This window comes from Nelumbo lutea, chromosome 6 (genome assembly GCF_056320005.1).
Source record: "Nelumbo lutea isolate HS-2025 chromosome 6, American lotus-T2T, whole genome shotgun sequence".
Taxonomy (NCBI): Eukaryota; Viridiplantae; Streptophyta; class Magnoliopsida; order Proteales; family Nelumbonaceae; genus Nelumbo; species Nelumbo lutea.
This window is the reverse complement of record NC_142689.1, coordinates 8,424,382-8,447,494: the sequence shown is the minus strand read 5'-3', so window position 1 is coordinate 8,447,494 and position 23,113 is coordinate 8,424,382. Positions and strand designations below refer to the sequence as shown.

At 37.0% G+C, this 23,113-nt stretch overlaps 1 protein-coding gene and 1 long non-coding RNA gene across 3 annotated transcripts; both read left to right on the top strand.

Moving 5' to 3' along the window:
- Positions 1 to 405: 405 nt before the first annotated feature.
- On the top strand, positions 406 to 1,613 carry LOC148847172 (uncharacterized). Its single transcript, XR_016100244.1, has 2 exons — positions 406 to 1,219; positions 1,421 to 1,613. It is a non-coding gene; the product is annotated as an uncharacterized LOC148847172 (long non-coding RNA).
- Positions 1,614 to 6,117: 4,504 nt separating this feature from the next.
- Positions 6,118 to 20,540, top strand: LOC148847171 (malate dehydrogenase [NADP], chloroplastic). Of its 2 annotated transcripts, none has more exons than XM_088951168.1 (14): positions 6,118 to 7,767; positions 7,867 to 7,932; positions 8,896 to 8,982; positions 16,498 to 16,582; positions 17,980 to 18,161; positions 18,274 to 18,344; positions 18,432 to 18,522; positions 18,611 to 18,685; positions 18,778 to 18,879; positions 18,972 to 19,094; positions 19,744 to 19,812; positions 19,902 to 19,970; positions 20,061 to 20,114; positions 20,209 to 20,540. In XM_088951168.1, the coding sequence occupies exons 3-14, from the start codon at positions 8,956 to 8,958 to the stop codon at positions 20,260 to 20,262; spliced, it is 1,002 nt and encodes a 333-aa protein (XP_088807294.1). In that variant the 5' UTR covers positions 6,118 to 7,767; positions 7,867 to 7,932; positions 8,896 to 8,955; the 3' UTR covers positions 20,263 to 20,540. The 2 variants fall into 2 exon arrangements, with proteins under 2 accessions (XP_088807294.1, XP_088807293.1); XM_088951167.1 differs by having other exon boundaries at positions 7,460 to 7,767; positions 7,839 to 7,932.
- The last annotated feature ends 2,573 nt before the right edge of the window (positions 20,541 to 23,113 follow it).

Below are 23,113 nucleotides of genomic sequence, written 5' to 3'. Positions count from 1 at the left end.
TAACTATAAACATAGACACGGGTGACACCGTTGCCCCCAACATCCATAGTTAACTCATTTCATTGAGTCTGAGTTCTGCCAAAGATTACGTTCATATCCAATCTACACCGTCCAAGGAGCCCGGATCTGTTTCCAACAAAACATGTTTTAATGCGCTTCCAATATGAATTATAACCGCACATCTCAAAAATGTTCTGTACTCGTTGATGGGGTCATACAAAACGTGTTTGAGATGTGCGGCTATAAATCATGTTGGAAGCATATGTGAACATATTTTGTTGGGAGCAGATCCCAACTCCCATTCAAAGGCCAAGGATAGCCAGAACGGTGCCTAGTCTCTTGTAGATTTTAATTAAATTTTACCTTTCTTTTGCAACTTAATATGCATTCTAGTTTCGGAAATGGCAAAATGATGGTTTTCAAACCTCCAAACACACACGGAGGCGGCTCCTTCAATGAACCAACTCCCGACTCAAGCTCCAGGAATGTTGCATCGAAATCTCATTAATAGAGCACGTTTCATCGTGGTATTCTCCTATGTCCTCATCGTTGTCGTGGAGTGCTCAAATCCTCAGGTTTAATTCAATTCAAAATCTCTAATCTTTCGTCTCTTTTGCGTAGCAGACAACTATAACTGTAAGCCCTTCTGGTTGGATTTTGGGTTTCTTTCTAAAGTTTTGATTTCACCATTAGTGAAAGGTTTCGGTCATAGAATTTTAGCTGCTGGAATTCGATACGAGTTCTGTGGAGTGTGGAGTAGGGTGGACGGGTTGTCCTGGAGAAAAGCCATGTGATAATCTTTATGCGTGTTGTAAGACTTACAATCATGGTTTTCAAAAACTGGACGGAACTGGGTGGTCGGACAGTTCAAATGGGAACCGGTCATGTCTCTGGGTCTGGTTGGACTGATAATTCTCAAAAAAAAAATATTGAAATGGTCAAAGAACCGCTGACCCATGTGATCAAACCACTAAACCGTTCAACCTGGACAGCGGTTCACGGTTTTATTTAACTTTTGTGAAGTGTAAATAAAGGAAATCTCAAATATGAGATGGAGATATCAGTTCCCAAATCTGAGATCACTGCGATGATAAGAGAGAGAGAGAGCCGGATCTCATATCTGAGATCTGGTAGATCTGAGGTCGGATTTGCTGTTGCTAGCTCGCTGCTGCTATCTAGTACTGTCATGGTGCCACCACCACTGTTGTTGTCATCACGGGTGAACCACCACCACCTCCTCCTTACTTTCTTTTTTCTTTTCTTTCCTTTTTTTTCCCTTTCCTTCCTCTTTTTTCTTTACTTTCCCAGGTGGCATACCTCTTCTCTGTTTATATTTTTTCCTAACCTGACCTAATAAGCTAATTCAATGGTCAAGGTGCAAAAATTACCTTAACCGTTTTGACCCGTTTGACCTAAACAGTCGAAACTGCTGACCCAAAAACTGATGGCCAAAGTGATGTCCGGGTCAACCTTGTTCACAATGAATGCGTCGAGAAGAAAGGTAACAGAAAAACAAAGAGGAAATTAATTTCTATTCATTTTATGTTTTGTTCAAAGATATCGACGCCTTATATGCTCATAAATATATCTAGATTCTGCTTTTGCATTTTGAATTTTTCATTTTGTACTTCTAGCTGCATTCTGTCTGATTCAGTTTCTCCTGCTTGCATGACCTCTTGGACATTGAACATTTGATTTCAATATAAAACTGGACAAATCTCGATGGCTACAGAATTTGTCTGAGTAAACAAATCAACAATATTAAGAAATGCGTACCCCAATATTGTACCAGGGGTGTATTCAAAGTATGCTATGCTGAATCACTCTCTACCACAGTACCAGTCATCTTACACAACAGTGTTGTTTCAATCATAATGTACATAATAACTTTCTTCTCTTTCTTGTTTCTTGTTGATGCCGAACCTTGTATTAGATGCTTTATCTTAGGAAGCTTGGGGCCCAACAAACCCATAAAATTCACTAGGATAAATGGTAGTACTACACTAGATAAATAAATAAAAAAAAGTGGCAATACCCAAGAAAGATAAGGAACCTAAGAGCTATTGCAGGGAAGAAGGAAGTCTTACAGTAAAGGGTTTAGGAGATCTAGCTGGTCCAAAAGTTGAAATTGTCACCACCACCTCTGAGCCATGTTATGACCTCAATGATTATCTTTTCAATTCTGTTATTTTTCAATGACTGATCAGTCCAGGTCACAATTTTGTAGCCTCACTGTACAAGGGGTGAATCCTGACTATGAATTGATGCCAAATTCTTGGGCAAGATGTGGTTTATAGGGGAGTTACTAATAAACTATGGGGGGCTGTCATTCAGAATTCTGCATTGGGTTGCAGATTACCTAATCCTAAGAAAAATGGTCTGAAATATTAGGCTTTGATTATACTGGAGAAAAGAAAAGGGTTTTATAAGATTTTGTGTATATTTTATCAAGCTCTTCTACTGAAGTTTCTCATGCATCCTTTTTTATAACTTCAATGGTTTGCTTTTTCATGATAAAAAAGTTGGTGTGTGTTTATAAGCTAATCCTATGATTTGTACCTCTACAAGGTGGAGGCAAATGTATTTCTTTCCAAACCATGTTGTTTGAACTCTTTGCCGAGTTCTTCACCAAGTAAGCTATTTCTGGGTTAAAATTTGTTAAATTAGAAAAGTGTTTTAATAGTCAATGTTTCTAATCCGGCTGGTCGAACTGTTTGAACCATCACCTGGCCAAAATTCTGGGTCTGATTCATTTAAGACCTGCCAGACGGTCAAAAATATTGATTTGGTTAAGAATCGTTCGACTCAGCCGATTCAACTGTTGACCCATTCGACTTGGTGACTAGGTTGCAGGTTGCACACTCAACGCATACAAAACTTTCAGAGGCCATAACCTTGCACTCCGATGTCTGATTATGGCGAGTTTTTTTTATTTTGGGTAACTTTTCAAGATCTATGTATCTTAAGGAACCGAAGGCACCTTGCCCCGTTATTTTTGCAAAAGAAAAAACCTTTTTGGCCTCAAAATGCAATTTTTAATATTTTTTATAAATTAAAAAATTAAAAACTGAATTAAAAAACATAAATTAAATATACAATAATGCATATAATATATGTATAATATATTTATACATTATTTATTGCTAAAATAAATATTTATATATATACTTAATACATATATGCACTGACATGGCACAGTCTGAACTGTTCAACTCGGCTGGTCAAACTGGTGACTCATAACTTGGAGGCAAAAACGGTTCTACCTCCGAATCAGTTTTTAAAACATTGGTAATAGTTAATGTGGATATGATACAACATGGAGATTCTTTCTATGGATACGCAATTATGCATTAAAAAAAAAAAATGTTGATATGTAGGAAACATATTCCTTCATATATGGGTTTCTTAAAGGGAACCATATAAGCTAAATGCTCAAGCTGGACACCATCTAGAAGGAGTTTATTCACCTAGCTATTATGGTTTTCCACTTAAGTAGAAGGGCTCGATGGGAAGTTGTCATACCAAGACGGCCACACCTTTTTCCTTCAATTTAATTATATTAATCTAAGGTCCGTTAAGTTCATAGTTGGAATCGGAATCGAAATCCTCCTGAATCGGAATCAGAATGGTCCATTCCCATTGTTTGTTTGGTTCAGATAGGAATAGGAATGGGAATTAAAATCAGAAGGAATGGGATTTCATTCCTGAGTGGCAGGGAATGGCCATTCCCTCAAATGGGGGAATGCCATTCCAGCAGGAATGGGAATGGGATTCTGATTCCACCCAACCAAACAGTTGGAATTGTAATAACCCATTCCGATTTCAATTCCAAACCCCTATTCCTTCGAACCAAACGGACTCTTAATTGTGATTGCATATGTTATAAACTTAAAAAAAAAAAAAAAAAAGCAAAATAGATTGTCACCTTTTTCATGTAATTTCTTTTTCTTTAATTAAAACTAGAAGAGCTCGTATCAACAAAGTGGAAAGCTTCCTACTGTTAATTGAAATGAGAACACACTCCAAACCCTCAAGAGGATCCCAGAGAAATCCATCATATTCAGATGATCATGGCCTACACTTGAGAAATTAACCAAAGTGGAAAGCTTCTGGTAGAGTATAAGACCATCCAAGGCTTTATGAACTTTTCGAGGGTTTTCGGCATCAAAGGTGTCTATTCACTATTAAATTGAAACGATTATCTTAATCCTCAAAAACTGGGAAACCATGTACAAAATCATCTACTGTTTATCAAGGATGATCAATCGTACTTCCATTGAAGTTTCATCTGTTGCTCTCTATGTTTGAGCTAGTTCAGATAAAACATGCTAATTATCAACATCTACAAGCTTCTTAGATAACCTCTACCAGGGGGAAAGCAATGGAAAGTGATGAACCTTAGCATTGTGTTTGGTTTGAAGGAAAAAATAGGAAAAGGAAAGAAAAGTTGTATGGGTTTTCCCATCTTTCCCTACCTTTTTCTTCAAACCAAACATAACCTAAAGGTTTGAAAATTGAAATCCTTACCTTGATTTTGAGTGTTTCTCCCAGCGAATTAATTTTCCTTTCTTCAAATTTTCTGTTCTATCGACAAGTTGAGGATTCTTACCCAAATATTCCAAGTTTTAATAACCAACCTATGCGGATCAACACCAGGTGACCATTTCTGAAGGAGTAAAGGGTAGATCCAAATGAGTCAAGGGCCTCTATCCAAAAAAAGCTGACTTTGAGGTCAATTGAAAACTCGTGCAATAAGGCCAAGTTCGTATAACTTCCAAACCTTTGTGGAGACCCCCGAGTGTCCCATTGGAATGGTCTATTTCTATAGTGGAATGGGAATGAGAATTGGAATTAGTAAAAATGGAATTTCATTCCCAAGGAAGGGGTAAGGAATGACCTTTTCCTCATATGGAGGAATACCATTCCAGTAAGAATGAAAATGAGATTCCAATTCTACTACCCAACCAAACAATTGGAATTAGAATAATCAATTTCAAACCCCCATTCCTGTGAACTAAGATGAGAAGAACGTGGGATAAGTCGCATGCAAGCAGGTGTCAAGCACACCGCATGGAAATCTCTTGGGGCATGGTCTCAGCTTTCTGGGCTTGAGAAAAGTTCCATACGTGTGGAATAAACAAGGATATTTCCACAACAAACAGCCTAACTTAAGTCTCTGTCAGCAGTCAGCACTTATTTGTTGGAATACGTGGAAGGAGAGAAATCAGCTAGAATTTTTCTTCAACAGGGAGGTCGCTCCAACGCAGGTGATGAACAGAATACTGATTAAGTCCAGGAAATGGATGTTCAGCCGAGGATCAACACGGTGTCCAGCTACTGGGTAAGGCACCCAGGTAGGTGTTTAACTGAACAACGATGCCGCTATGAACATCTGAGTAGGTAAATTAGGCTTTTCAAAAGTTCAGGGGAAATTCAGGTTGAAGGTTCAAAATATCGATACACTCACGGGATATTGGTACTTAAAACGGCATATTTTTATATTTGTTTTACATTTTTATTCAAATTTAATTTTTGGGCTTATTTTTAACTATATTTTACATTAAACAAAAGTCTATTCTCGAAACACCTATAAATAGGTATATAGTAAAATGCCTGATACGAAACATATCATATCAAAAATTTAAACCTTGATTCAGGTTTTATCAGAGCCTCGAAAATTGGCTAGATAGGACTATAAGGTTGTTTCCATGTCCATTAGAGACCCCAAAACTTGGCCAGCTTGTGAGTTGCCTGCTAATATTAATACTCGATGAACAAACGTTTAGAAACAAAAGACTGGATATCGTTCAGCGGAGCTTTGCATTCTGCAAAGAGAATTCTGACATGCTATTGGGGACTTTGGATTCTCTGCACAAATAACTTTAGGGTCCATTTGGTTGATGGAAATAGGGGTCTAGAATTGAAATTCGATCGTTTGATTAAGTGGAATTGGAATTTGATTCTCATTCAAGTATTTTCTTATTTGAGGATCGATTTTGATTGTCGTGTGAATCAAAACAAATCGGAGAGTTAGACCATTCCAATTTCAATTCTAACTGTAAACCAAATGAACCCTTAATAATCTTATCTGCGTCTCCCTCTCCTTGACAGTTTTTTTTTTTTTTTTTCTTATTCTGCCAAACTAAAAGGAACCCAGACGGCCAGACCTGCTCCACGAGCACTCCACTTCCCATTTACATTGATTTCAATCCACTGATCCTCTGGCCTTTTCCAATAATCGTAAAGAAAAGATTGTGATGCCGGAAAAACATGTCCACCACCAGATTGGTTACCATTTTTTTATGATACCGATTTGGCTTGTTGATTACAAACTTTTCCGGTATAAATTGGATGATGAATGTTTCTGGTATCATGTTCCCAATTGAACGATGCATGATAGGACAATGGCTAATGATGGTGTGTGATTTGGTTACTCCTACCTGGAAGTGGCTTTGCTCCTAATTGGCGACGGACGAGAGGCACCTGAGAGGAAGAAGATGAAGGATCCCCAGGAGGTCCACCCGGCGGGAACACTCCGATGATCAAGTTAGTAAACTGGGAGAGCAAAAGAGAGAGAAAGCAGAGAAATCAAAGGGCTGAGAGTGATGATCACGCAATACCTTTGCCCCTAGGGGTTGGGGTCTTTATATATTGGTATTCTGACTTATCAGGTGTAACCGCCTCCAAATCTCTGCTACGGCGATCTGTTGTCAAATAACGGTTCAAAGTGACTGGCCGTTATTTGTCAGAGCTAAACTATTGGGCAAAGGTGGCTGTTGTAGAGTACGGCCCTGACAACCTCTAGGGTTGGCAGGCACGCCGCCGCCAGACGAGAGATGTGGGTGCAGTCTCTAGGTTTGGCAGGTACTGTTGTCAGGTAGAAAATCTTCTATGATACGTTGAACTACGCCGCAATGAGCTACCTTATGTCGAACTGCTCTACAACGAGCTACCTTACACCGAGCTGCTGGTGATGCATCGAGGTGCTTCTCCGAGGCGAGTCCTTGAGGTGTCCTTACGCAGGAGTGAGCTTATGTTGGGGAACTAACAAGCTTAACACGATGTGTTTTTAGTTTGGGATTCTCCCTACTTGAAGAATCTTAGCCCGGGATACTTCTTACTCAGGGAGTCTTAGCTTGGGGCAATGGAATATCACCTTGTAGCGAGCTACCGCTTTGGGCGGGCTATCAGACTGGATCAATGAGCTTTGTTACATTGAGTTGTCCTGAATTCATTAGGATGATCTGTTACTTATGTCGAGTCACGTCCACGTCCACGTGTACCTACGACGCCGGCCAAATCACCCTCCATCACCTGAGTACGTTTTCCATGCGTCTTTAATTCCACTCCACTTTCTAGGTTCATAATCCGACAAATAATCATGGATCATGACTTCCTGCCACGTGTTCATCGAATGGCCTTATGCTATCATTTTAAAAATCCCTTTCTAGCAACAGTCGCTCACGGCTCATCTGTGAGCCCTTCTCTCTCTCTCTCCCTCTCCCTCTCCCTCTCCCTCTCCCTCCCTCCCTCCAAATGAAATAACCACAACCTCTGTAACTCTTTTAGAACTTTCTCTTTCTTTGCACTTTTTCCTTCGAACTTTGTTATCATGGCTCTGACAGAACTCTCACCCTCATACACAACTCGTTTTCCGTCTTCTCAACTCGCACTAGTTTCAACTCGTCTGTATAGTCACCGTCGGCTAGCACTGCGGCCACCCTCTCGAGCACGGAATGCCAAAGTGTTGTGTTCCATTGCACCCAAGTAAGATTATGCCTTCTCCATTTTCGTAGTTGTTTAATTTCTTCTTACAATGTATTTACGTTCTATCTCAGCGAAGTTAAGGCCCCGGTAACTCCGCAGGTTAACCAGACCGAAAACAAGACCGATTGCTTCGGAGTGTTTTGTCTAACTTATGATCTCAAAGCCGTGAGTTGTTCTCCTCTTTCTTACTTTCAATGAGTTGGTGTGGTCTTTGCATCATTGAATTCATCTGTTTTATTTCGGATGGTAATTTTGGTTTTTAAATTTATTCTTTATCGTTAATTCATAATTATCTTTTAATTTCTTTTTTTCTCTAGGATCAGCGGTATCGATATATGTGCATTGATGTTACTGGCCTCCTTTGTTGATATTTCTTATTTCCTGTTTGTGCTTTTATTGGTATTGGTAAAACGATCACCACATCCATTTCCTCCTAGATATAAGAAAGGAAGAATAGTGTGGACGACATAATCAATTAATGTATCCTATGATCCTATCTATTGAAAATTTGAATACCCAATTTGGGCTAAAAATCCATGAACAATCACCTTTTCTGTTTTGCTGCAAACTAAAACCAGAGCGTGGAATTCTTTCAATGTAAAGAACACTTCTAATTGGGTTCTTCCCTTTATTTGGTACTAAATGTTCAAACTTCAAAGAAATATACTGTAAGATGCACTTGTTATTAGCTAAGACCATTATACTTTGAAGGCTAGGACCCGGATCAACTACACCTTGTACTAAAAGCACAAAATTAAAAGCCAAAGCCAAGAAGACGATGGAAATGAGTCACTGTTGGCACATGGATTTTTTTTTTCGATCAATAACTTTTTTTGGCACATGGAATTATCACCCGTAGGACAATGAAATTTTGGTGAATAATTCCATGGAATTATCACTGACGGTGACTAGTTGCCAACTCGTCTCTACAGACTACAGTCACTTTCAGCACATGGAATATCACCAAAGCCAAGAAATCTTGATTGCTCTAGGACAATGGCAACTAGTCAAGCTTTCTTGGGCTTTGGTGATAATTCCATGTGCCTTTTTCTTTTTTTTCTGTTGACAAGCTGAGACTAAAGATCAAGTTTGGTTAATTGATCCTTGATCCTTCTTTTATTTTTACAGGATGAGGAGACAAAATCATGGAAGAAATTAATAAAAATTGCAGTTTCAGGTGCTGCTGGAATGATATCTAATCATCTACTTTTCAAAGTACGGAACTCTTGCTACATTAGACATCTAAGCTCTACAGTATGACTATTGAATCCATTATCATTATCTGTAGAAGCAGCAGCTGCCTATTTTCCAACTATGTGGGATCTGTTACATGAATCTTTTGTCTTTGTTATTATATGATATATAAGTAAGATCCAATTTTGTATCCAAACCTATGTTGTTCCAACCTTTTAGAACCTTAACTCACACGAAACAACACATTCAGTGGCACATCCTCAATCTTTGTTTCACATGACAATCATAAACCATCTAACATCCTTATCTTACCTAGTCATTTTATGGCCTTGCCATTTCTCAAAATATCTTTACTTAGTCTTCATCAAAGCACCAATTGAATCATAGTATTATAATATTTCTTTTTAGGTAAGATAAGCACCAAATGAATCATAATATTTCTATTTGGATGGGGTATTCTTGAACCCGTTAGAGTTGGATTGTAGGATTTGTTGTATTGATTCTTCTAGTTCCTTTTCTTGTTCTTCCTTCTTTCTGTCTTTGACCCAACCTCCTGATAATTCAGTGGTGGCCTTGCGGTGAAGGAGGTTTGGAACAAGCCTATTCCTCCTAGGGTAAGTGGTTTCTGTTGGGAAGTTTTCTTGGGTAGAACTAATACTTGTGATTTTCTTCAAAGAAAGAGAAAATTTGGTGCCTCTCCCCAAATTGGTACATACTTTGCAAGGCTAATGGTGGAACCACTGCCAAATGTTCAAGGCTTGTTTGACTCTTCCTTTGTTAACTGGAGAAAGAGGAGGGGGAGAACCCTTGGAGGTGTACAAGAGCAGCAATGTGCTGGACAATATGGGAAGAAAGGAATCAGAGAATTTTTTCAGACAAGGAAAGGAGCAGAGAAACAACCATAGGAGCCATTACTGTCAAAGTAATATCCATTGGGTTAAATCATTGAGAAGCTTTGATGACATTCCCACAAATGACTTACTTAGAAAGTGGAAGGAGGTGGCTGATTCTTCTCTTCCAAGAGTTGTTGTAAGGCCTGTTTGGGTCCCACCTCCCAGCAGGTTTTTAAGCTGAATTTCGATGGTAGTAGTGAGGGGAATCTGGGCCCTTGAGGTATTGGAGGTGTTTTTCGGAACAAGGAGGGAGGAGTTATTGCCTTTTACTCATGACCAATAGGTGTGGGAGACTTCTTGAGGGCAGAAATCTTGGCTGTGATGGAAGGGATCCAAAAAGCCAAGGAGCTGAATATAAGAAAATTGATCATAGAAAGGGATTCAAAACTGGTTGTTAGCTGGCTGCAAAAAGATGAGACTGACTGGTGGAAATTTGTCAATGAGAGGACGAAGTTTAAGTTTTTAGCTCAGGATATAGAGATCAAGTTGCAGTGGGTTAAAAGGAGTGCAAATTCCTTTGCCAATGTTTTGGCAAAGCAAGGGGTGGGAGGGGATCAACTCTTTTGGGCTGTTCTGTAATTGCTGTACCTTTTTGTCATCTTGGAGAAAGTTAAGAGAGTTTATCTCTCTCCAGGATGTTCTCTTGTATAATCTTCATTAATTAATGAAATATTCTGGTTATTGATAAAAAAAAAAAACTTTTTTATGTTCCCTTAAACTTATAAATGAAGCATGATTTCTATGGAAGTGGAAGGGATATACTCACAGTTTACAGTAGATTAAAGTCTGCATGCTAGCCTAGAATTTTCCACAGAATATAATACTTCACACCACCCTAATCAAGTCAATGGCTACCCAGTTTAGAAATTTGTCATTGCAGGGCCCCTGATATGCATTGCACCTAAAATAATCAGACTGCCCTCAAGTACAAAATGCTACAGAATTTCCATATAGCCTCTGAATACTTGATAACACTGTATTTGTCCCTGGATGAGTCCTTGCCTGCATGGTAATGTATAATATTTAGTATGAAACTTTTCTGCTTTATTTCTGAAAAGGAACTGTTACTGTCATTGATTCACAAACATCAATAACAATTACGAGTGTCCGTGATAAATATCCATTTTGTAAATTCATAAATTCATCCTAGTCATACTTATTTATATCAAGGGATAGTTTTATTTATTATTTTGTTTGGCATTCATGTATGATAGGTAAATACTGACCATTATTCTATTAACTCCACCTGGCTTTTACCACTGTTCACCATTTCTTTAATTTCTGAAAGATGCAAAAAGATTTGGCTTGGACATCACTTGTTAATGGGAACTCATACAGTGGGGACTATAGGTGTAATTTGAAGTAATCCTTCTAATACATGCTACTAGACTTGCTGATTACAGTTTTATTGTTTGGTGATATGTGTTTTGGAATGGTAGAATACTGATATGTTTCATTCTATTTCCAATGGGCGTATTTGTACAGTAAGCTGCTGCAATAAATAGAAAGAAAGAAAAATAGAAAGAAAAGAAAACAGAAAGAAAAAAAAAATAGAAAGAAGAGAAAATAGAAAGTACAAAAATAGAAAGAAAGAAATAGAAAGAAAAAACTTTCTAAATCAATCCTTCCACAATCCTAGGAATATATACAATTCTATTTTTAGATCTGAACCAGTAACCCCACGTTTTCCAACACTCCCCCTCAAGCTGGTGAATAGAGATCCTCCATTCCCAGTTTGGCTATAATTCTCCGAAAGTCTCTACTATTGAGCCCTTTAGTAACTACATTGGCCAGTTGTCCTTTTGTAGACACATAGGGAGTGCAAATCAACTTGCTGTCCAGTTTCTCTTTTATAAAGTGTCGGTCAATTTCGATGTGCTTCGTCCTATCATGTTGAACAGGATTGTGAGCAATATTGATGGCTGACTTGTTGTCACAATATAGTTTCATAGGCTCTTCTCGTGGAATCTTCAGGTCTTCTAAAATTATCTTCAACCAGAGTAATTCACACACTTTTTGTGCCATAGCCCTGAATTCTGCCTCTGCACTTAACCAAGCCACTACATTTTGCTTCTTACTCCTCCATGTGACTAAGTTTCCTCCTAAAAAGGTACAGTAACCAGAAGTGGACCGTCTATCTACTGGAGATCTTGCATAATCGGCATTTGTATATGCTTCAAGAGTCAGTCCTCCATTTCTTCTGAATAAAATTCCTTTTCCTAGATTGGCTTTCAAATAGTGTAGAATTCGATGAGCAACCTGCAGATGAACTTCTTTAGGATTATGCATAAACTGACTTATTACACTTACAGCATATGCAATATCCGGTCGTGTATGTGCAAGATAAATGGGTTTTCCAACTAGTCTTTGGAACATCTCCTTGTCTACACTTGCATTCTCGTTGGCTTCTCCAAGTTTATGATTGGGATCTATAGGCGTGGAAGCTGGTTTGCATGCCATATTTCATGTTTCTCTCAAAAGATCAACAACATACTTTTGTTGAGAGATAAAGATGCCTTGTTTAGAATGTGCAACTTCAATTCTGAGAAAATACTTTAGTCTCCCCAAGTCTTTTATCTCAAATTCTCTGGCAAGGCAGTTTTTCAACGCTTCCTTCTCCTTTTTATCATTCCCAATAACGATTATATCATCCACATAGACTAATAGTGCAGTAACTCCCCTTGAGGCTGTGTGTTTGATAAACAATGTGTGGTCACCTTGACTTTGCTTGTAACCTGTACTCAGCATTACCTTCGTAAACCTTCCAAACCATGCTCTCGGAGATTGTTTGAGACCGTATAGTGCTTTCTTCAACCGACAAACTTTGTTCCCTTTAATGCCTTCTCCAAAACCCGGTGGAATGTCCATGTATATCTCCTCTTCTAGATCACCATGGAGAAACACATTTTTTACATCAAACTGTTGCAAATCCCAATTATAGTTAGCAACCAACGACAGTAACACCCTTACTGTATTCATTTTAGCTACTGGGGCAAAAGTCTCCTGATAATCTACCCCATAAGTCTGTGTATATCCCTTGGCTACCAGGCGTGCTTTGTACCTTTCTAATGACCCATCAAATTTGTACTTAATTGTGAACACCCATTTACAACCTACCGTCTTCTTGTTTCTTGGTAGATCCACAACTTCCCATGTGTTGTTCTTTTCTAATGCCTCCATTTCCACTCTCATGGCATTTCTCCACTCCTTATTAGAAAGTGTCTCGGCTAGAGTATTAGGAATTGGAATGGTGTTAAGGCTGGTTAGAAAACTTTTATGGGATTTAGAGAATCTTTGGAGTGATACATATTTGGCTAAAGGGTACAATGGGTGTTTGGTACATTCTCTGGTTCCTTTTCTCAGTGCAATAGGTAGGTCATACTCATACTCAGACTGTGAAGGTGTAGGTTCAGGATCTGTATTAGGAGTTGAATCTTAGACTTGCACAGGTTGAGGATCTGGATTTTTCCTCCTAGAGTAAACCTGCATATATCTCATATTATCATGCACATCATTTGTGGGGTTAACAGTCAATGGTCGAGTTGTTTGACTCTTGTTGAGACTCGGGAATGTGGGGCTCAGAGGAATGTGACTCAGAGGGATGTGATTCTTGACGATTGAATGTCTGTGAGGAGGGTAATACATCTAGGGAGAGTAGATCCGAGGCCTTATCTTCCATTAATGAGGGCTCCCCCTGAAGATAAGGTTGAGTGAAAAAAAATTTTCCTTCCTCAAATGTGACATTGATGGAGGTGTAGAATTTTCTGGTGGCTGGATGATAACATTTATAACCTTTCTGAGTTGGGGAATATCCCAAGAAGACACACCTAATTGCTCGTGGGTCTAATTTTCCCTTATTATGGACATGAACAAAGGCAATGCAGCCGAAAATTCTTGGTGTGAGATTATTTGAGGCTCGAATATCAAGGTAAATTTGAGAAAGGACTTGTATTGGGCTTCGGTTGTCAAGAACTTTAGATGGTAGTCTATTTATGGTGTAAGCAGCAGTAAGGACAACTTCCCCCCAATATTGTTTTGGCACCTGATTTTGAAAGAGAAAGGCTCGGGTGGTTTGCAAAAGATGGCCATTTTTTCTCTCAGCTACCCCATTCTGTTGGGGAGTGTTAACACAGGAGGATTCATGCACAATGCCTTCTTTATGAAAAAATGGGGGCAAATTCTGATTAAAATAATCTGTAGCATTATCAGATCGAAACCTTATAATTCTCACACCAAACTGAGTTTGGACCATGTTATGAAAGTTGGGAAGAATCGTACCCACATCAGATTTAGACTTAAGAAGAAAAATCCATGTGACCCTAGTGCAATCATCAATAAAGGTGACGAACCATCTGGAACTAGTAATGTTGGGATTTGAGAAGGGCCCCATATATCCGAATGAATCAAATAAAAAGGAGTTGAAGATCTTTTATTGCTGATTGGGGAAGAAACCCTTTTGTGCTTAGCAAGTTCACAAACATCACAATGAAAGGTTTCAACATCAATTCCTTTAAACAAGGAAGGAAGCATTGTTTTTAAAATAGGAAATGAAGGATGACCAAAACAGAAATGATGACGCCAAATTAAATCTTTATTGGAGGTAGATAAGAATGACTTGTGTGTGACATGCATAACAGTGTGAGATGATTTGCTGGTTGCTTCAAGGCAGTAGAGTCCATCTTTTCCTTAGCAAGTCCAATCTTCTTCCCCGAAACCTGGTCCTGAAATACACAGTAAGAAGGGAAGAACACAACATTGCAGTTCACATCCTGGGTGAGTTTATGTATAGAGATAAGGCTAGTGGATAACTTAGGAACATGAAGCACATTTTTAAGTAATAGGGATGGAGTAATTTGAATATTCCCAATCCCTGCCACTGTGGTGAAAGAACCATCAGCAACAAAAAATTTTCTATTACTAGGACAGGGTGTATAGGTGAGAAAATGTAGTGAAGAGGGTGTCATGTGGTCAGTAGCTCCAGAATCAAGAATCCATGGAAAAACACTAGCCGAGGCATGTAATCCTAGAGATAAAGACTCACCTGAGAGAGCAAGAGAGGTAGAACCACTTCCTGGTTTCAAGGATTTCAGGAAGCACCTTAGCCTTTCAATTTCTTCATCATTAAATGGTCCTTGACTTGAGTGTTCTTGCTGCAGGGTTGTGGAGACATTATGGGCCTGTTGAACTCCTTTTGAAACTCCTCGATTTCCCCATTCCTTGCTGGATGTGGGAGGTTTCCCATGAAGTTTCCAGCACCGATCTTTCGTGTGTCTGGGCTTCTTGCAATAGGTGCACCAGAGGTTATTGTTAGAGTCACGGGTGGTTGTGTCACGAGCCAGATTGTTCTCACCCTTTGAACCACTGTAAGTTCCTCCCCTTGCCACCATGGCTGAGCCTTCAGGATCTTTAGGCTCAAGCATGATTCCACGGCGGCTTTCATCGGCTCTGACAAGGGATATGACTTCATTCAATGGAGGCACTTCTTTGCTAAGAATTTGTATTCGAACCTAATCAAATTCAGCATTCAATCCGACCAAAAAATCATACACCCTATCTCTTTCAATAAAATTCTTCAAGATCACAACATCATCTGTACACTTTGTCTCAAGAACCCGATAATGATCAAGCTCATGCCATAAATTTTGCAGCAGATTTGCATACTCTGTAACACTCCTGCTCCCTTGTTTGGTCGCCACAGTCTTCACTTTGACCTCATAGACACGAGCAGCATCATGGGCTTTGGAATAGGCTTGTCGGACAACATCCCAAATAGCCTTTGCAGAGGGAAGAAACATACAAGTATCACTGATCTCGGGTGTCATTGAACTCCACAACCATGACATAATCATGGAGTCCTCTTCGTCCCAAGCATCAAAATTTGGCTCGCCCAACCTTGGTCCTGTTCCAAGGAGGTGACTAATTTTTCCTTTTCCCTTCAAATAGGTACGCACTAGTTGTGACCACTTCAAGTAATTCTGGCCATTCAGTCTATATGTTGCCTGAATATTCTGCAAATCACCAGTGTGAGGATGAGAATTTGTTGCTCCTTCATCAGTTTGGACAGGAGCACTTGTTGCAGTCATGTCGGACATTGTTAATGGAGGAAAAATAAGGCCAGCAGGAAAGGAGAATAAGGGAACACTTCTGGTTACAGATCAACACTGAAGGCCAGAAGAGAAAAACACAAAAAACTGGCAATGAAGGCCGAAAAAATCTCAAGGTTGACAAACCTAGAGCTCTGATACCATGTTTTGGAATGGTAGAATACTGATATGTTTCATTCTATTGCCAATGGGCGTATTTATACAGTAAGCTGCTGCAATAAATAAAAAGAAAGAAAAATAGAAAGAAAAGAAAACAGAAAGAAGAAAAAATAGAAAGAAGAGAAAATAGAAAGTACAAAAATAGAAAGAAAGAAATAGAAAGAAAAAACTTTCTAAATCAATCCTTCCACAATCCTAGGAATATATACAATTCTCTTTTCATATCTGAACCAGTAACCCCACGTTTTCCAACAATATGGATGGTACAAGGTTTTTTTTCTTTTTTTTTTTTATTTTTTTGCATGGAGACCAGGCCTGCCATTGCCAGAAAATGGAACAATAATTTCATGGTCGGAATCTAACTTGTCTTGATATATCAGCTTGCATCTGGTGAGGTTTTTGGGCCAGATCAACCCATTGCTTTGAAATTGTTGGGATCTGAAAGGTCACTCCAAGCACTTGAAGGTAAGTTGAAATTTGGCATCTCGAGGCAGTTCAACTCACTACTAATTGCAGATGGTATTTCATTTATAATTTAGTTATGGATGACTATTTACCTTCTAGTACATGTTTTTAGCCTTTAGCAACTATCCTAATCTATTGCTGCAAGAATATTGTTGTTCTCAACTCTTACTAAACATCAGGGAAATTTACTATTGAGAATAAAAGATATTCTTCTGAGAAGGGGTAACATGTATTTGGTGACGTAATAATAACTTGGGAACCTTACCTAGCAAATTTACAAACACATGCACAAATTCATACTACAAATATTCATGCAGGCATACACACACATAAATATGATACATAGACATCATAGTATGCTAATGTTTTACAAAAACACATCATCATCATCATCATCCTCTCTCCTCTCCATCTAATGTAAACATACTTATATGCATAAATCAGATTATATATGCCATACATAATCTACAAGAATATACAATTATAAATGTAATACATTGGGTTCTGGTTGGCCCAACCCAAGTTGCATACTACTAAATGGTGCTCGTTATTTCTTGTATGGCTTGATATTCATATAATGTAAATTGCTTTTTATATCACTTGATTTTCACTTGCAGATGGTAGACATTCTCTCCACTGATATAATTCTTGAAAGACTTGAAATTTTGATTTGGACATAGATGGATGATGGGACCAAAACATGCAAATTGAATATATTGAAAACTATGTGCATCATTAAATAAGAATGAACATCTTAATATAATCTCATAGGAAAAATATAGAAAGAAAAACAATAGTATCCATTCCATAAAAATCCTGTAGTATCTATATAGGATTATGTACCATATTCTTTTATTACCTAGTGAATACAGTAAAAAATTAATATCTATATGTATGCCATGAATGATTTCACTGTTAATCTTGTCTCTTAAGGAAACAATTAAATTGGGACACTTTTTTTTGCACAAAACTAGATGTAAGTTATTAATTCTAAATTCGAAAATGATCTTGATCAATATTTGGAACAGTACAATAGTGATGGGAGTTGGTATTAGGGCTGAGTTGAGTTGAGAATAGTCATAGGCAAAACAGGATTCTAAATTCGAAAATGATCTGAATTAAATTTCAGATTTATATGATATGTAAATATAATAATAGTACTATTGTTTAAGTGCCAATAATTTAAGAATGGATATGGCTTTAAACAGAAAGGAATGGCAAAACAGGATTCATGTAGTTGACTCCATATAGTTGGGATAAGGATTGGATGATGATGTTGATGATTTGTTTTTGTTGTTCATCTCTAATACTGTTTATTCAGGATAAAATTATGATCTTTTGGAATTTTAGTTGATATTTCTCAATGCTCCCTAAAATGTTAACCTTAAAATGTGCAGGAGTTGCTATGGAATTGGAGGACTCCTTATACCCCCTCCTGAGGGAGGTAAGTATTGGTATTGATCCTTATGAGGTGTTCCAGGATGTAGAATGGGCTCTTCTGATTGGAGCAAAGCCTCGAGGACCTGGAATGCAACGAGCAGACTTACTAGACATAAATGGGCAGATATTTGCTGAGCAGGTTCAATTCAGCCTTTAACATCAAATATAACTTTCCTAGAGACTGAATTGCCACACTAGGACATTTTCTTTCATATACCTTTTAATTATTTGGGTTTTAAATGTCATTCTAGGGAAAAGCACTGAATGCAGTTGCATCGCGTAGTGTTAAAGTGATAATTGTTGGCAACCCCTGCAATACAAAGTGAGGAAATATTGCTGTGAGGGGAAATTATGAATTTTATTTATTCCATAATGCTTATTGTTGCTAACCTGATTATATTTTGTGCAGTGCCCTTATTTGTTTGAAAAATGCACCAGACATACCTGCAAAGAACTTCCATGCTTTGACTAGGTTGGACGAGAATAGAGCCAAGTGTCAGGTAGACCTATTGGCAACACAATTTAATTATGGTTATCACTATAAAAGGAGGACTAACTTATAATAAATGTCGATTCTGGTCCATGCAGCTTGCTCTTAAGGCTGGTGTCTTTTATGATAAAGTGTCAAATATGACTATCTGGGGGAACCACTCAACTACTCAGGTCAGCCAATAGGTTTTCTAGAAAATGCTTTAGTTAGATATATGTGTTCTTTTGAGTCTGTCTTAATCTAAGAGTCTTTGCAAGTTGAGTAGGTTCCAGACTTTTTAAATGCTAGAATCAATGGCATACCTGTGACAGAGGTTATTAAGGACACTGATTGGTTAGAGAAAGAGTTCACTGAGAAGGTCCAGAAGGTAATAACCATAAAATAGAACTAAAACTTACTTCGTTTCTAATCAATGTTGCACTAACATTCTATTACAAAGGATAAGAATTTATTCTGCAGAGAGGGGGTGTGCTGATTCAAAAATGGGGAAGATCTTCAGCTGCTTCCACTGCCGTTTCAATTGTTGATGCCATAAAATCCCTAATTACTCTCACTCCCAAAGGTGATTGGTTTTCTTCAGGGGTGAGTTCATACCAGGAGGAATACATTACTTCTCAATGTTGATAGTATTCTGGAGGAAAATGTTTTCTTTTCCCTTTTCTTCAGTCATTAATAAATTTCTCAGAGGTAGATCTCTGAGCTGGAGGAAAAATATTTTCTTTATTCTCTGAACTAGATCTCGACTTGTGCATTTTTTTTTATCTCTATTTGTGTATTATGTTATATTTGTCCAATATCAGGAGCAAAACTGGACTCTGAAGAGACTATTTTGGAGGTTTAACTTGATCTTTTTAAGAAAGAATCTTTCCAGGTCAATGGCATGATATTAGATAAAAACCATGAACTACAAAATCTGCACACATGACATTAATTGGTCATTACCATTTAGAGTAGCTACCACAGATATTTTGTTTCTTTCCTGTTTGTATATCCATAAAGGTAACCCTGCATTTCTTGAAATTTTGATGTCTCCACTTCAGAAGACAAATTCCAGTAATGCATTATGATTCTCAAGAAATCTGAAACCCGATTCTGCATTTACCACCAGTCACACTATTCATAAATAAATAAAATAAATAATAAACTACCAGTCACACCATTCCCACTTTTGAATTGCTATAAAAAAATTGAATAGTTTTCTCCAATCTTACTGTTTACAGCACAATTCCAGGTTTACACCAATGGAAATCCTTATGGTATTGTCGAAGATATAGTCTTCAGCATGCCATGCAGATCAGATGTGAGTTTCGTATTCAATGAATCACCTTTAATGATGTTTGTTATGTCAAGTGCATGACCTGCTTCTCAAGGCTTATGTGTAATATTCAGGGAAATGGTGATTACGAGCTTGTCAAAGATGTGATCATTGATGATTTCCTGCGTGAGCGCATAAAAAAGGTTTGCTTCTTCATTAATCCATTTTCCACTGTACCATCGACATATGGCATTTATTTGATGGTAAAATATGACAAGATCACTGTGATGCAGACTGAAGCTGAGTTGCTTGCTGAGAAGAGATGTGTAGCTCACCTTACAGGGGAGGTAAATAATGTGTCTACTGACATGGTTAAAAAATATCAGTGACCACATTTTATGGATTGTCTAACAATGCCATAATCTGGTCCCTATTTTTTAGGGTAACGCCTACTGTGATCTTCCCGGAGACACAATGCTTCCTGGAGAGATGTAATCACCAAATAGGAGGATATTCTCTAGAAAGTTGTGAAGGCTTTTACCAGAACAGCAGAATAGCAGAGCAGATTTTGAATTGAGAATCCGATGTTTTTGCCCTTATATGCCATCCCATAATAAGTAATATTAGTAGGCCAAGTCAGTGAAGAGTGTTCTGGGAGGAAAAAAAAATTCTAGCGGTTTTGATTCATCGACAAATTTTTGAGGTCCTCGCGTCTCATGAATACCCTCAAGCTGTACCAATGCCATTTTTTAATGTATCATCCTACTTGTATATCTAACTGTATAATCCTTTCTCTGATTTCATGGATGGGTTTTGTGGCAATGTTCAATTATGTTGAATAGAAACATGTCCAAAAGATGAGTACATAGGACAGGGTCAGAATTCAGAAATGAAATCATTTGACGAAACCTAAGAGTAGTAATAAGAGTACGAGAGTAATTAGACTAAGATGGTTTGATCACATGCATAGAAGACATAGTTTGAAGTAGCAAGTCTCTCAATTAATTTGATAATGGTTATGTTATTAAATAGAACAGAATAGTGAAACAGGATTCATGTAGCTAAGTAGCCAACCCATATAGTTGGGACTTGGGATGAGGTTTAGATGGTGATGATGGTCAATGATATTGAATGTACCTCTCTGCTTACAAGTTATAATTACTGACATTCAAATGGTTAATAGACTGCAAACCATGAGCAGAAAAGATGGATGTCTCCTAGCATCAGAAATTCAACATGCACTGCCAATAAAGTAAAATTGGCTGATGATCAGATGACTAGACTACTGCTGTGCATAAAGATTCTGGTCATTTCTCAGTCCACACTCCACGGTAACTAGCTTGTGGGATCTCTCAAACGGTGGGTGGGTTCAATGTCTTAACAGTCCAGAATCAAAAGTCAAAATTGTGTTTGCATAAAAGGGCATCCTGCTTCCTCCGAGTTATGATATACCATTTCAGATACATACATGTGGGGCCCACGTGGCCTGCTGATGTAGCATTTCATGGTTAACCCTGTATTCTCCTGTTCCTGTGGAGGATTCTTACATGCAGGTAGATATCATAACCAAGGTTCAAACTTCAAAGTATATATGGCCCAATACATAACGTATCGGTAGATATCATAACTAAGGTTCAAGCTTCCCGATACGTTCCTAAAGAGGGTGTATCGGGATTTTGACCGGGTTAGGGGTGGACAGCCAGATTTGAAAAAAAAAAAAATTATCGATACTGCCTGATATGCCGGGTGGTATCGATATTTTGAAACTTGATCATAACATGGGATTTGTTCTACCCATGCCAAAAAGTACCGGGCGTATTGTATTATATCAATTATGTATCGATTGATACAAAGTTACAAACCAATAAATGTGGATACGGTGCAATACAATATGCAAGATGAATGAATGAAAAGTTTTAACCAACGAAATATCTTTCAATAGATGTACACATTTCTTTTGGTATTTGGTGATACGCTCAACTACACTAATAACCCCATTAGACCTACTATGCTTTTGATTGTATTAGTAATTAAGCATATGTATTTGCATGTGAGAATTTTTTTAAATTAACATAAGTAACAATATGATTAAAAATAAACTCAAATGCTTATAATAAATGTGCATGTGTATTGTATGTGGAAATTTTAAATTATAATAACAATTATTATTATTATTATTATTATTATTATTATTATTATTATTATTATTATTATTATTATTATTATTATTAAATTTGGTATTCCATTTTTGTCATATATATATAAATATTTTTTATTTTAACAATTATTTTTATTTATTATGATGAATATATAACATTATAAATGTTCTCAAATGCAACAAAATTCTATACATATTCATCGATTGTGTTCTATATTTTTTAAATATCTATTATTCAATTATGACATTGTGATTTTTTTAAAAAGTTAGATCATCGACCCACCATCTAGATAAGAAAATAACTTTGCTTTCAGATTAGTTTTAAATTACATATCATCTACATTATATAAATAATTTTTACTTATCACACCTCATTTTTGTTTGATATAATTAATTATATATAATTTTTTATATATTATTTTGATTACTTCTACTTTTTTATTTTTTAAAGATTTATTATTTATCTATCACATCGTCAATAAATCTATTTTTGTTCAATATATTTCCATCATTGATAAAATTATTTCTTATGTATAATACTTATTTTTGTTCAATATAATGAATGTATAATATTAGAGATGTACTCAATATTAATTTTTATGAATATATAAAATTAGATATGTGTCCAATTTTTTTTCTATTTTTTTTTTAATTTTATTATTTGACTATGACTTCATTTCAATTCTAGGTTGATTTTAAATTTGGCTTTTCATTTTCATCATTAATGAAATTACTTCTTACATTTCATATGTATTTTTATTTAATATAATGAATATACAATGTTATGAGATTTAATGAGAGAGAACGGAAAAATAGTTTTATTTCTAATTGGTTTTAAATTTTACATTCCATTTCCATCATTAATAAAAGCATTTCATATTTATCATACTTATTATTGTTTAATATGTCAAATATATGATGTTAAAATTTGAATTTTATTATTTAATTGTGGCAACATGGATTGACCCATTTGACCTAAAACGGTTTAATTTCTTACCACCACCTAGATGAAAACACTATTTTTTTCAAGTAGATTTTAGAAGTATGTTTTTAGGGAAAATTGTCTAAAACTCACAATGAGCTTTCAACATTTCTCTTGAAATCACCACAACTTTTCAAAATGTCTAAAACTCACCATGTCAGTAAGGTTTTATTTTCCAAAAATCACCTTCGGTTAGTGCACCGTTA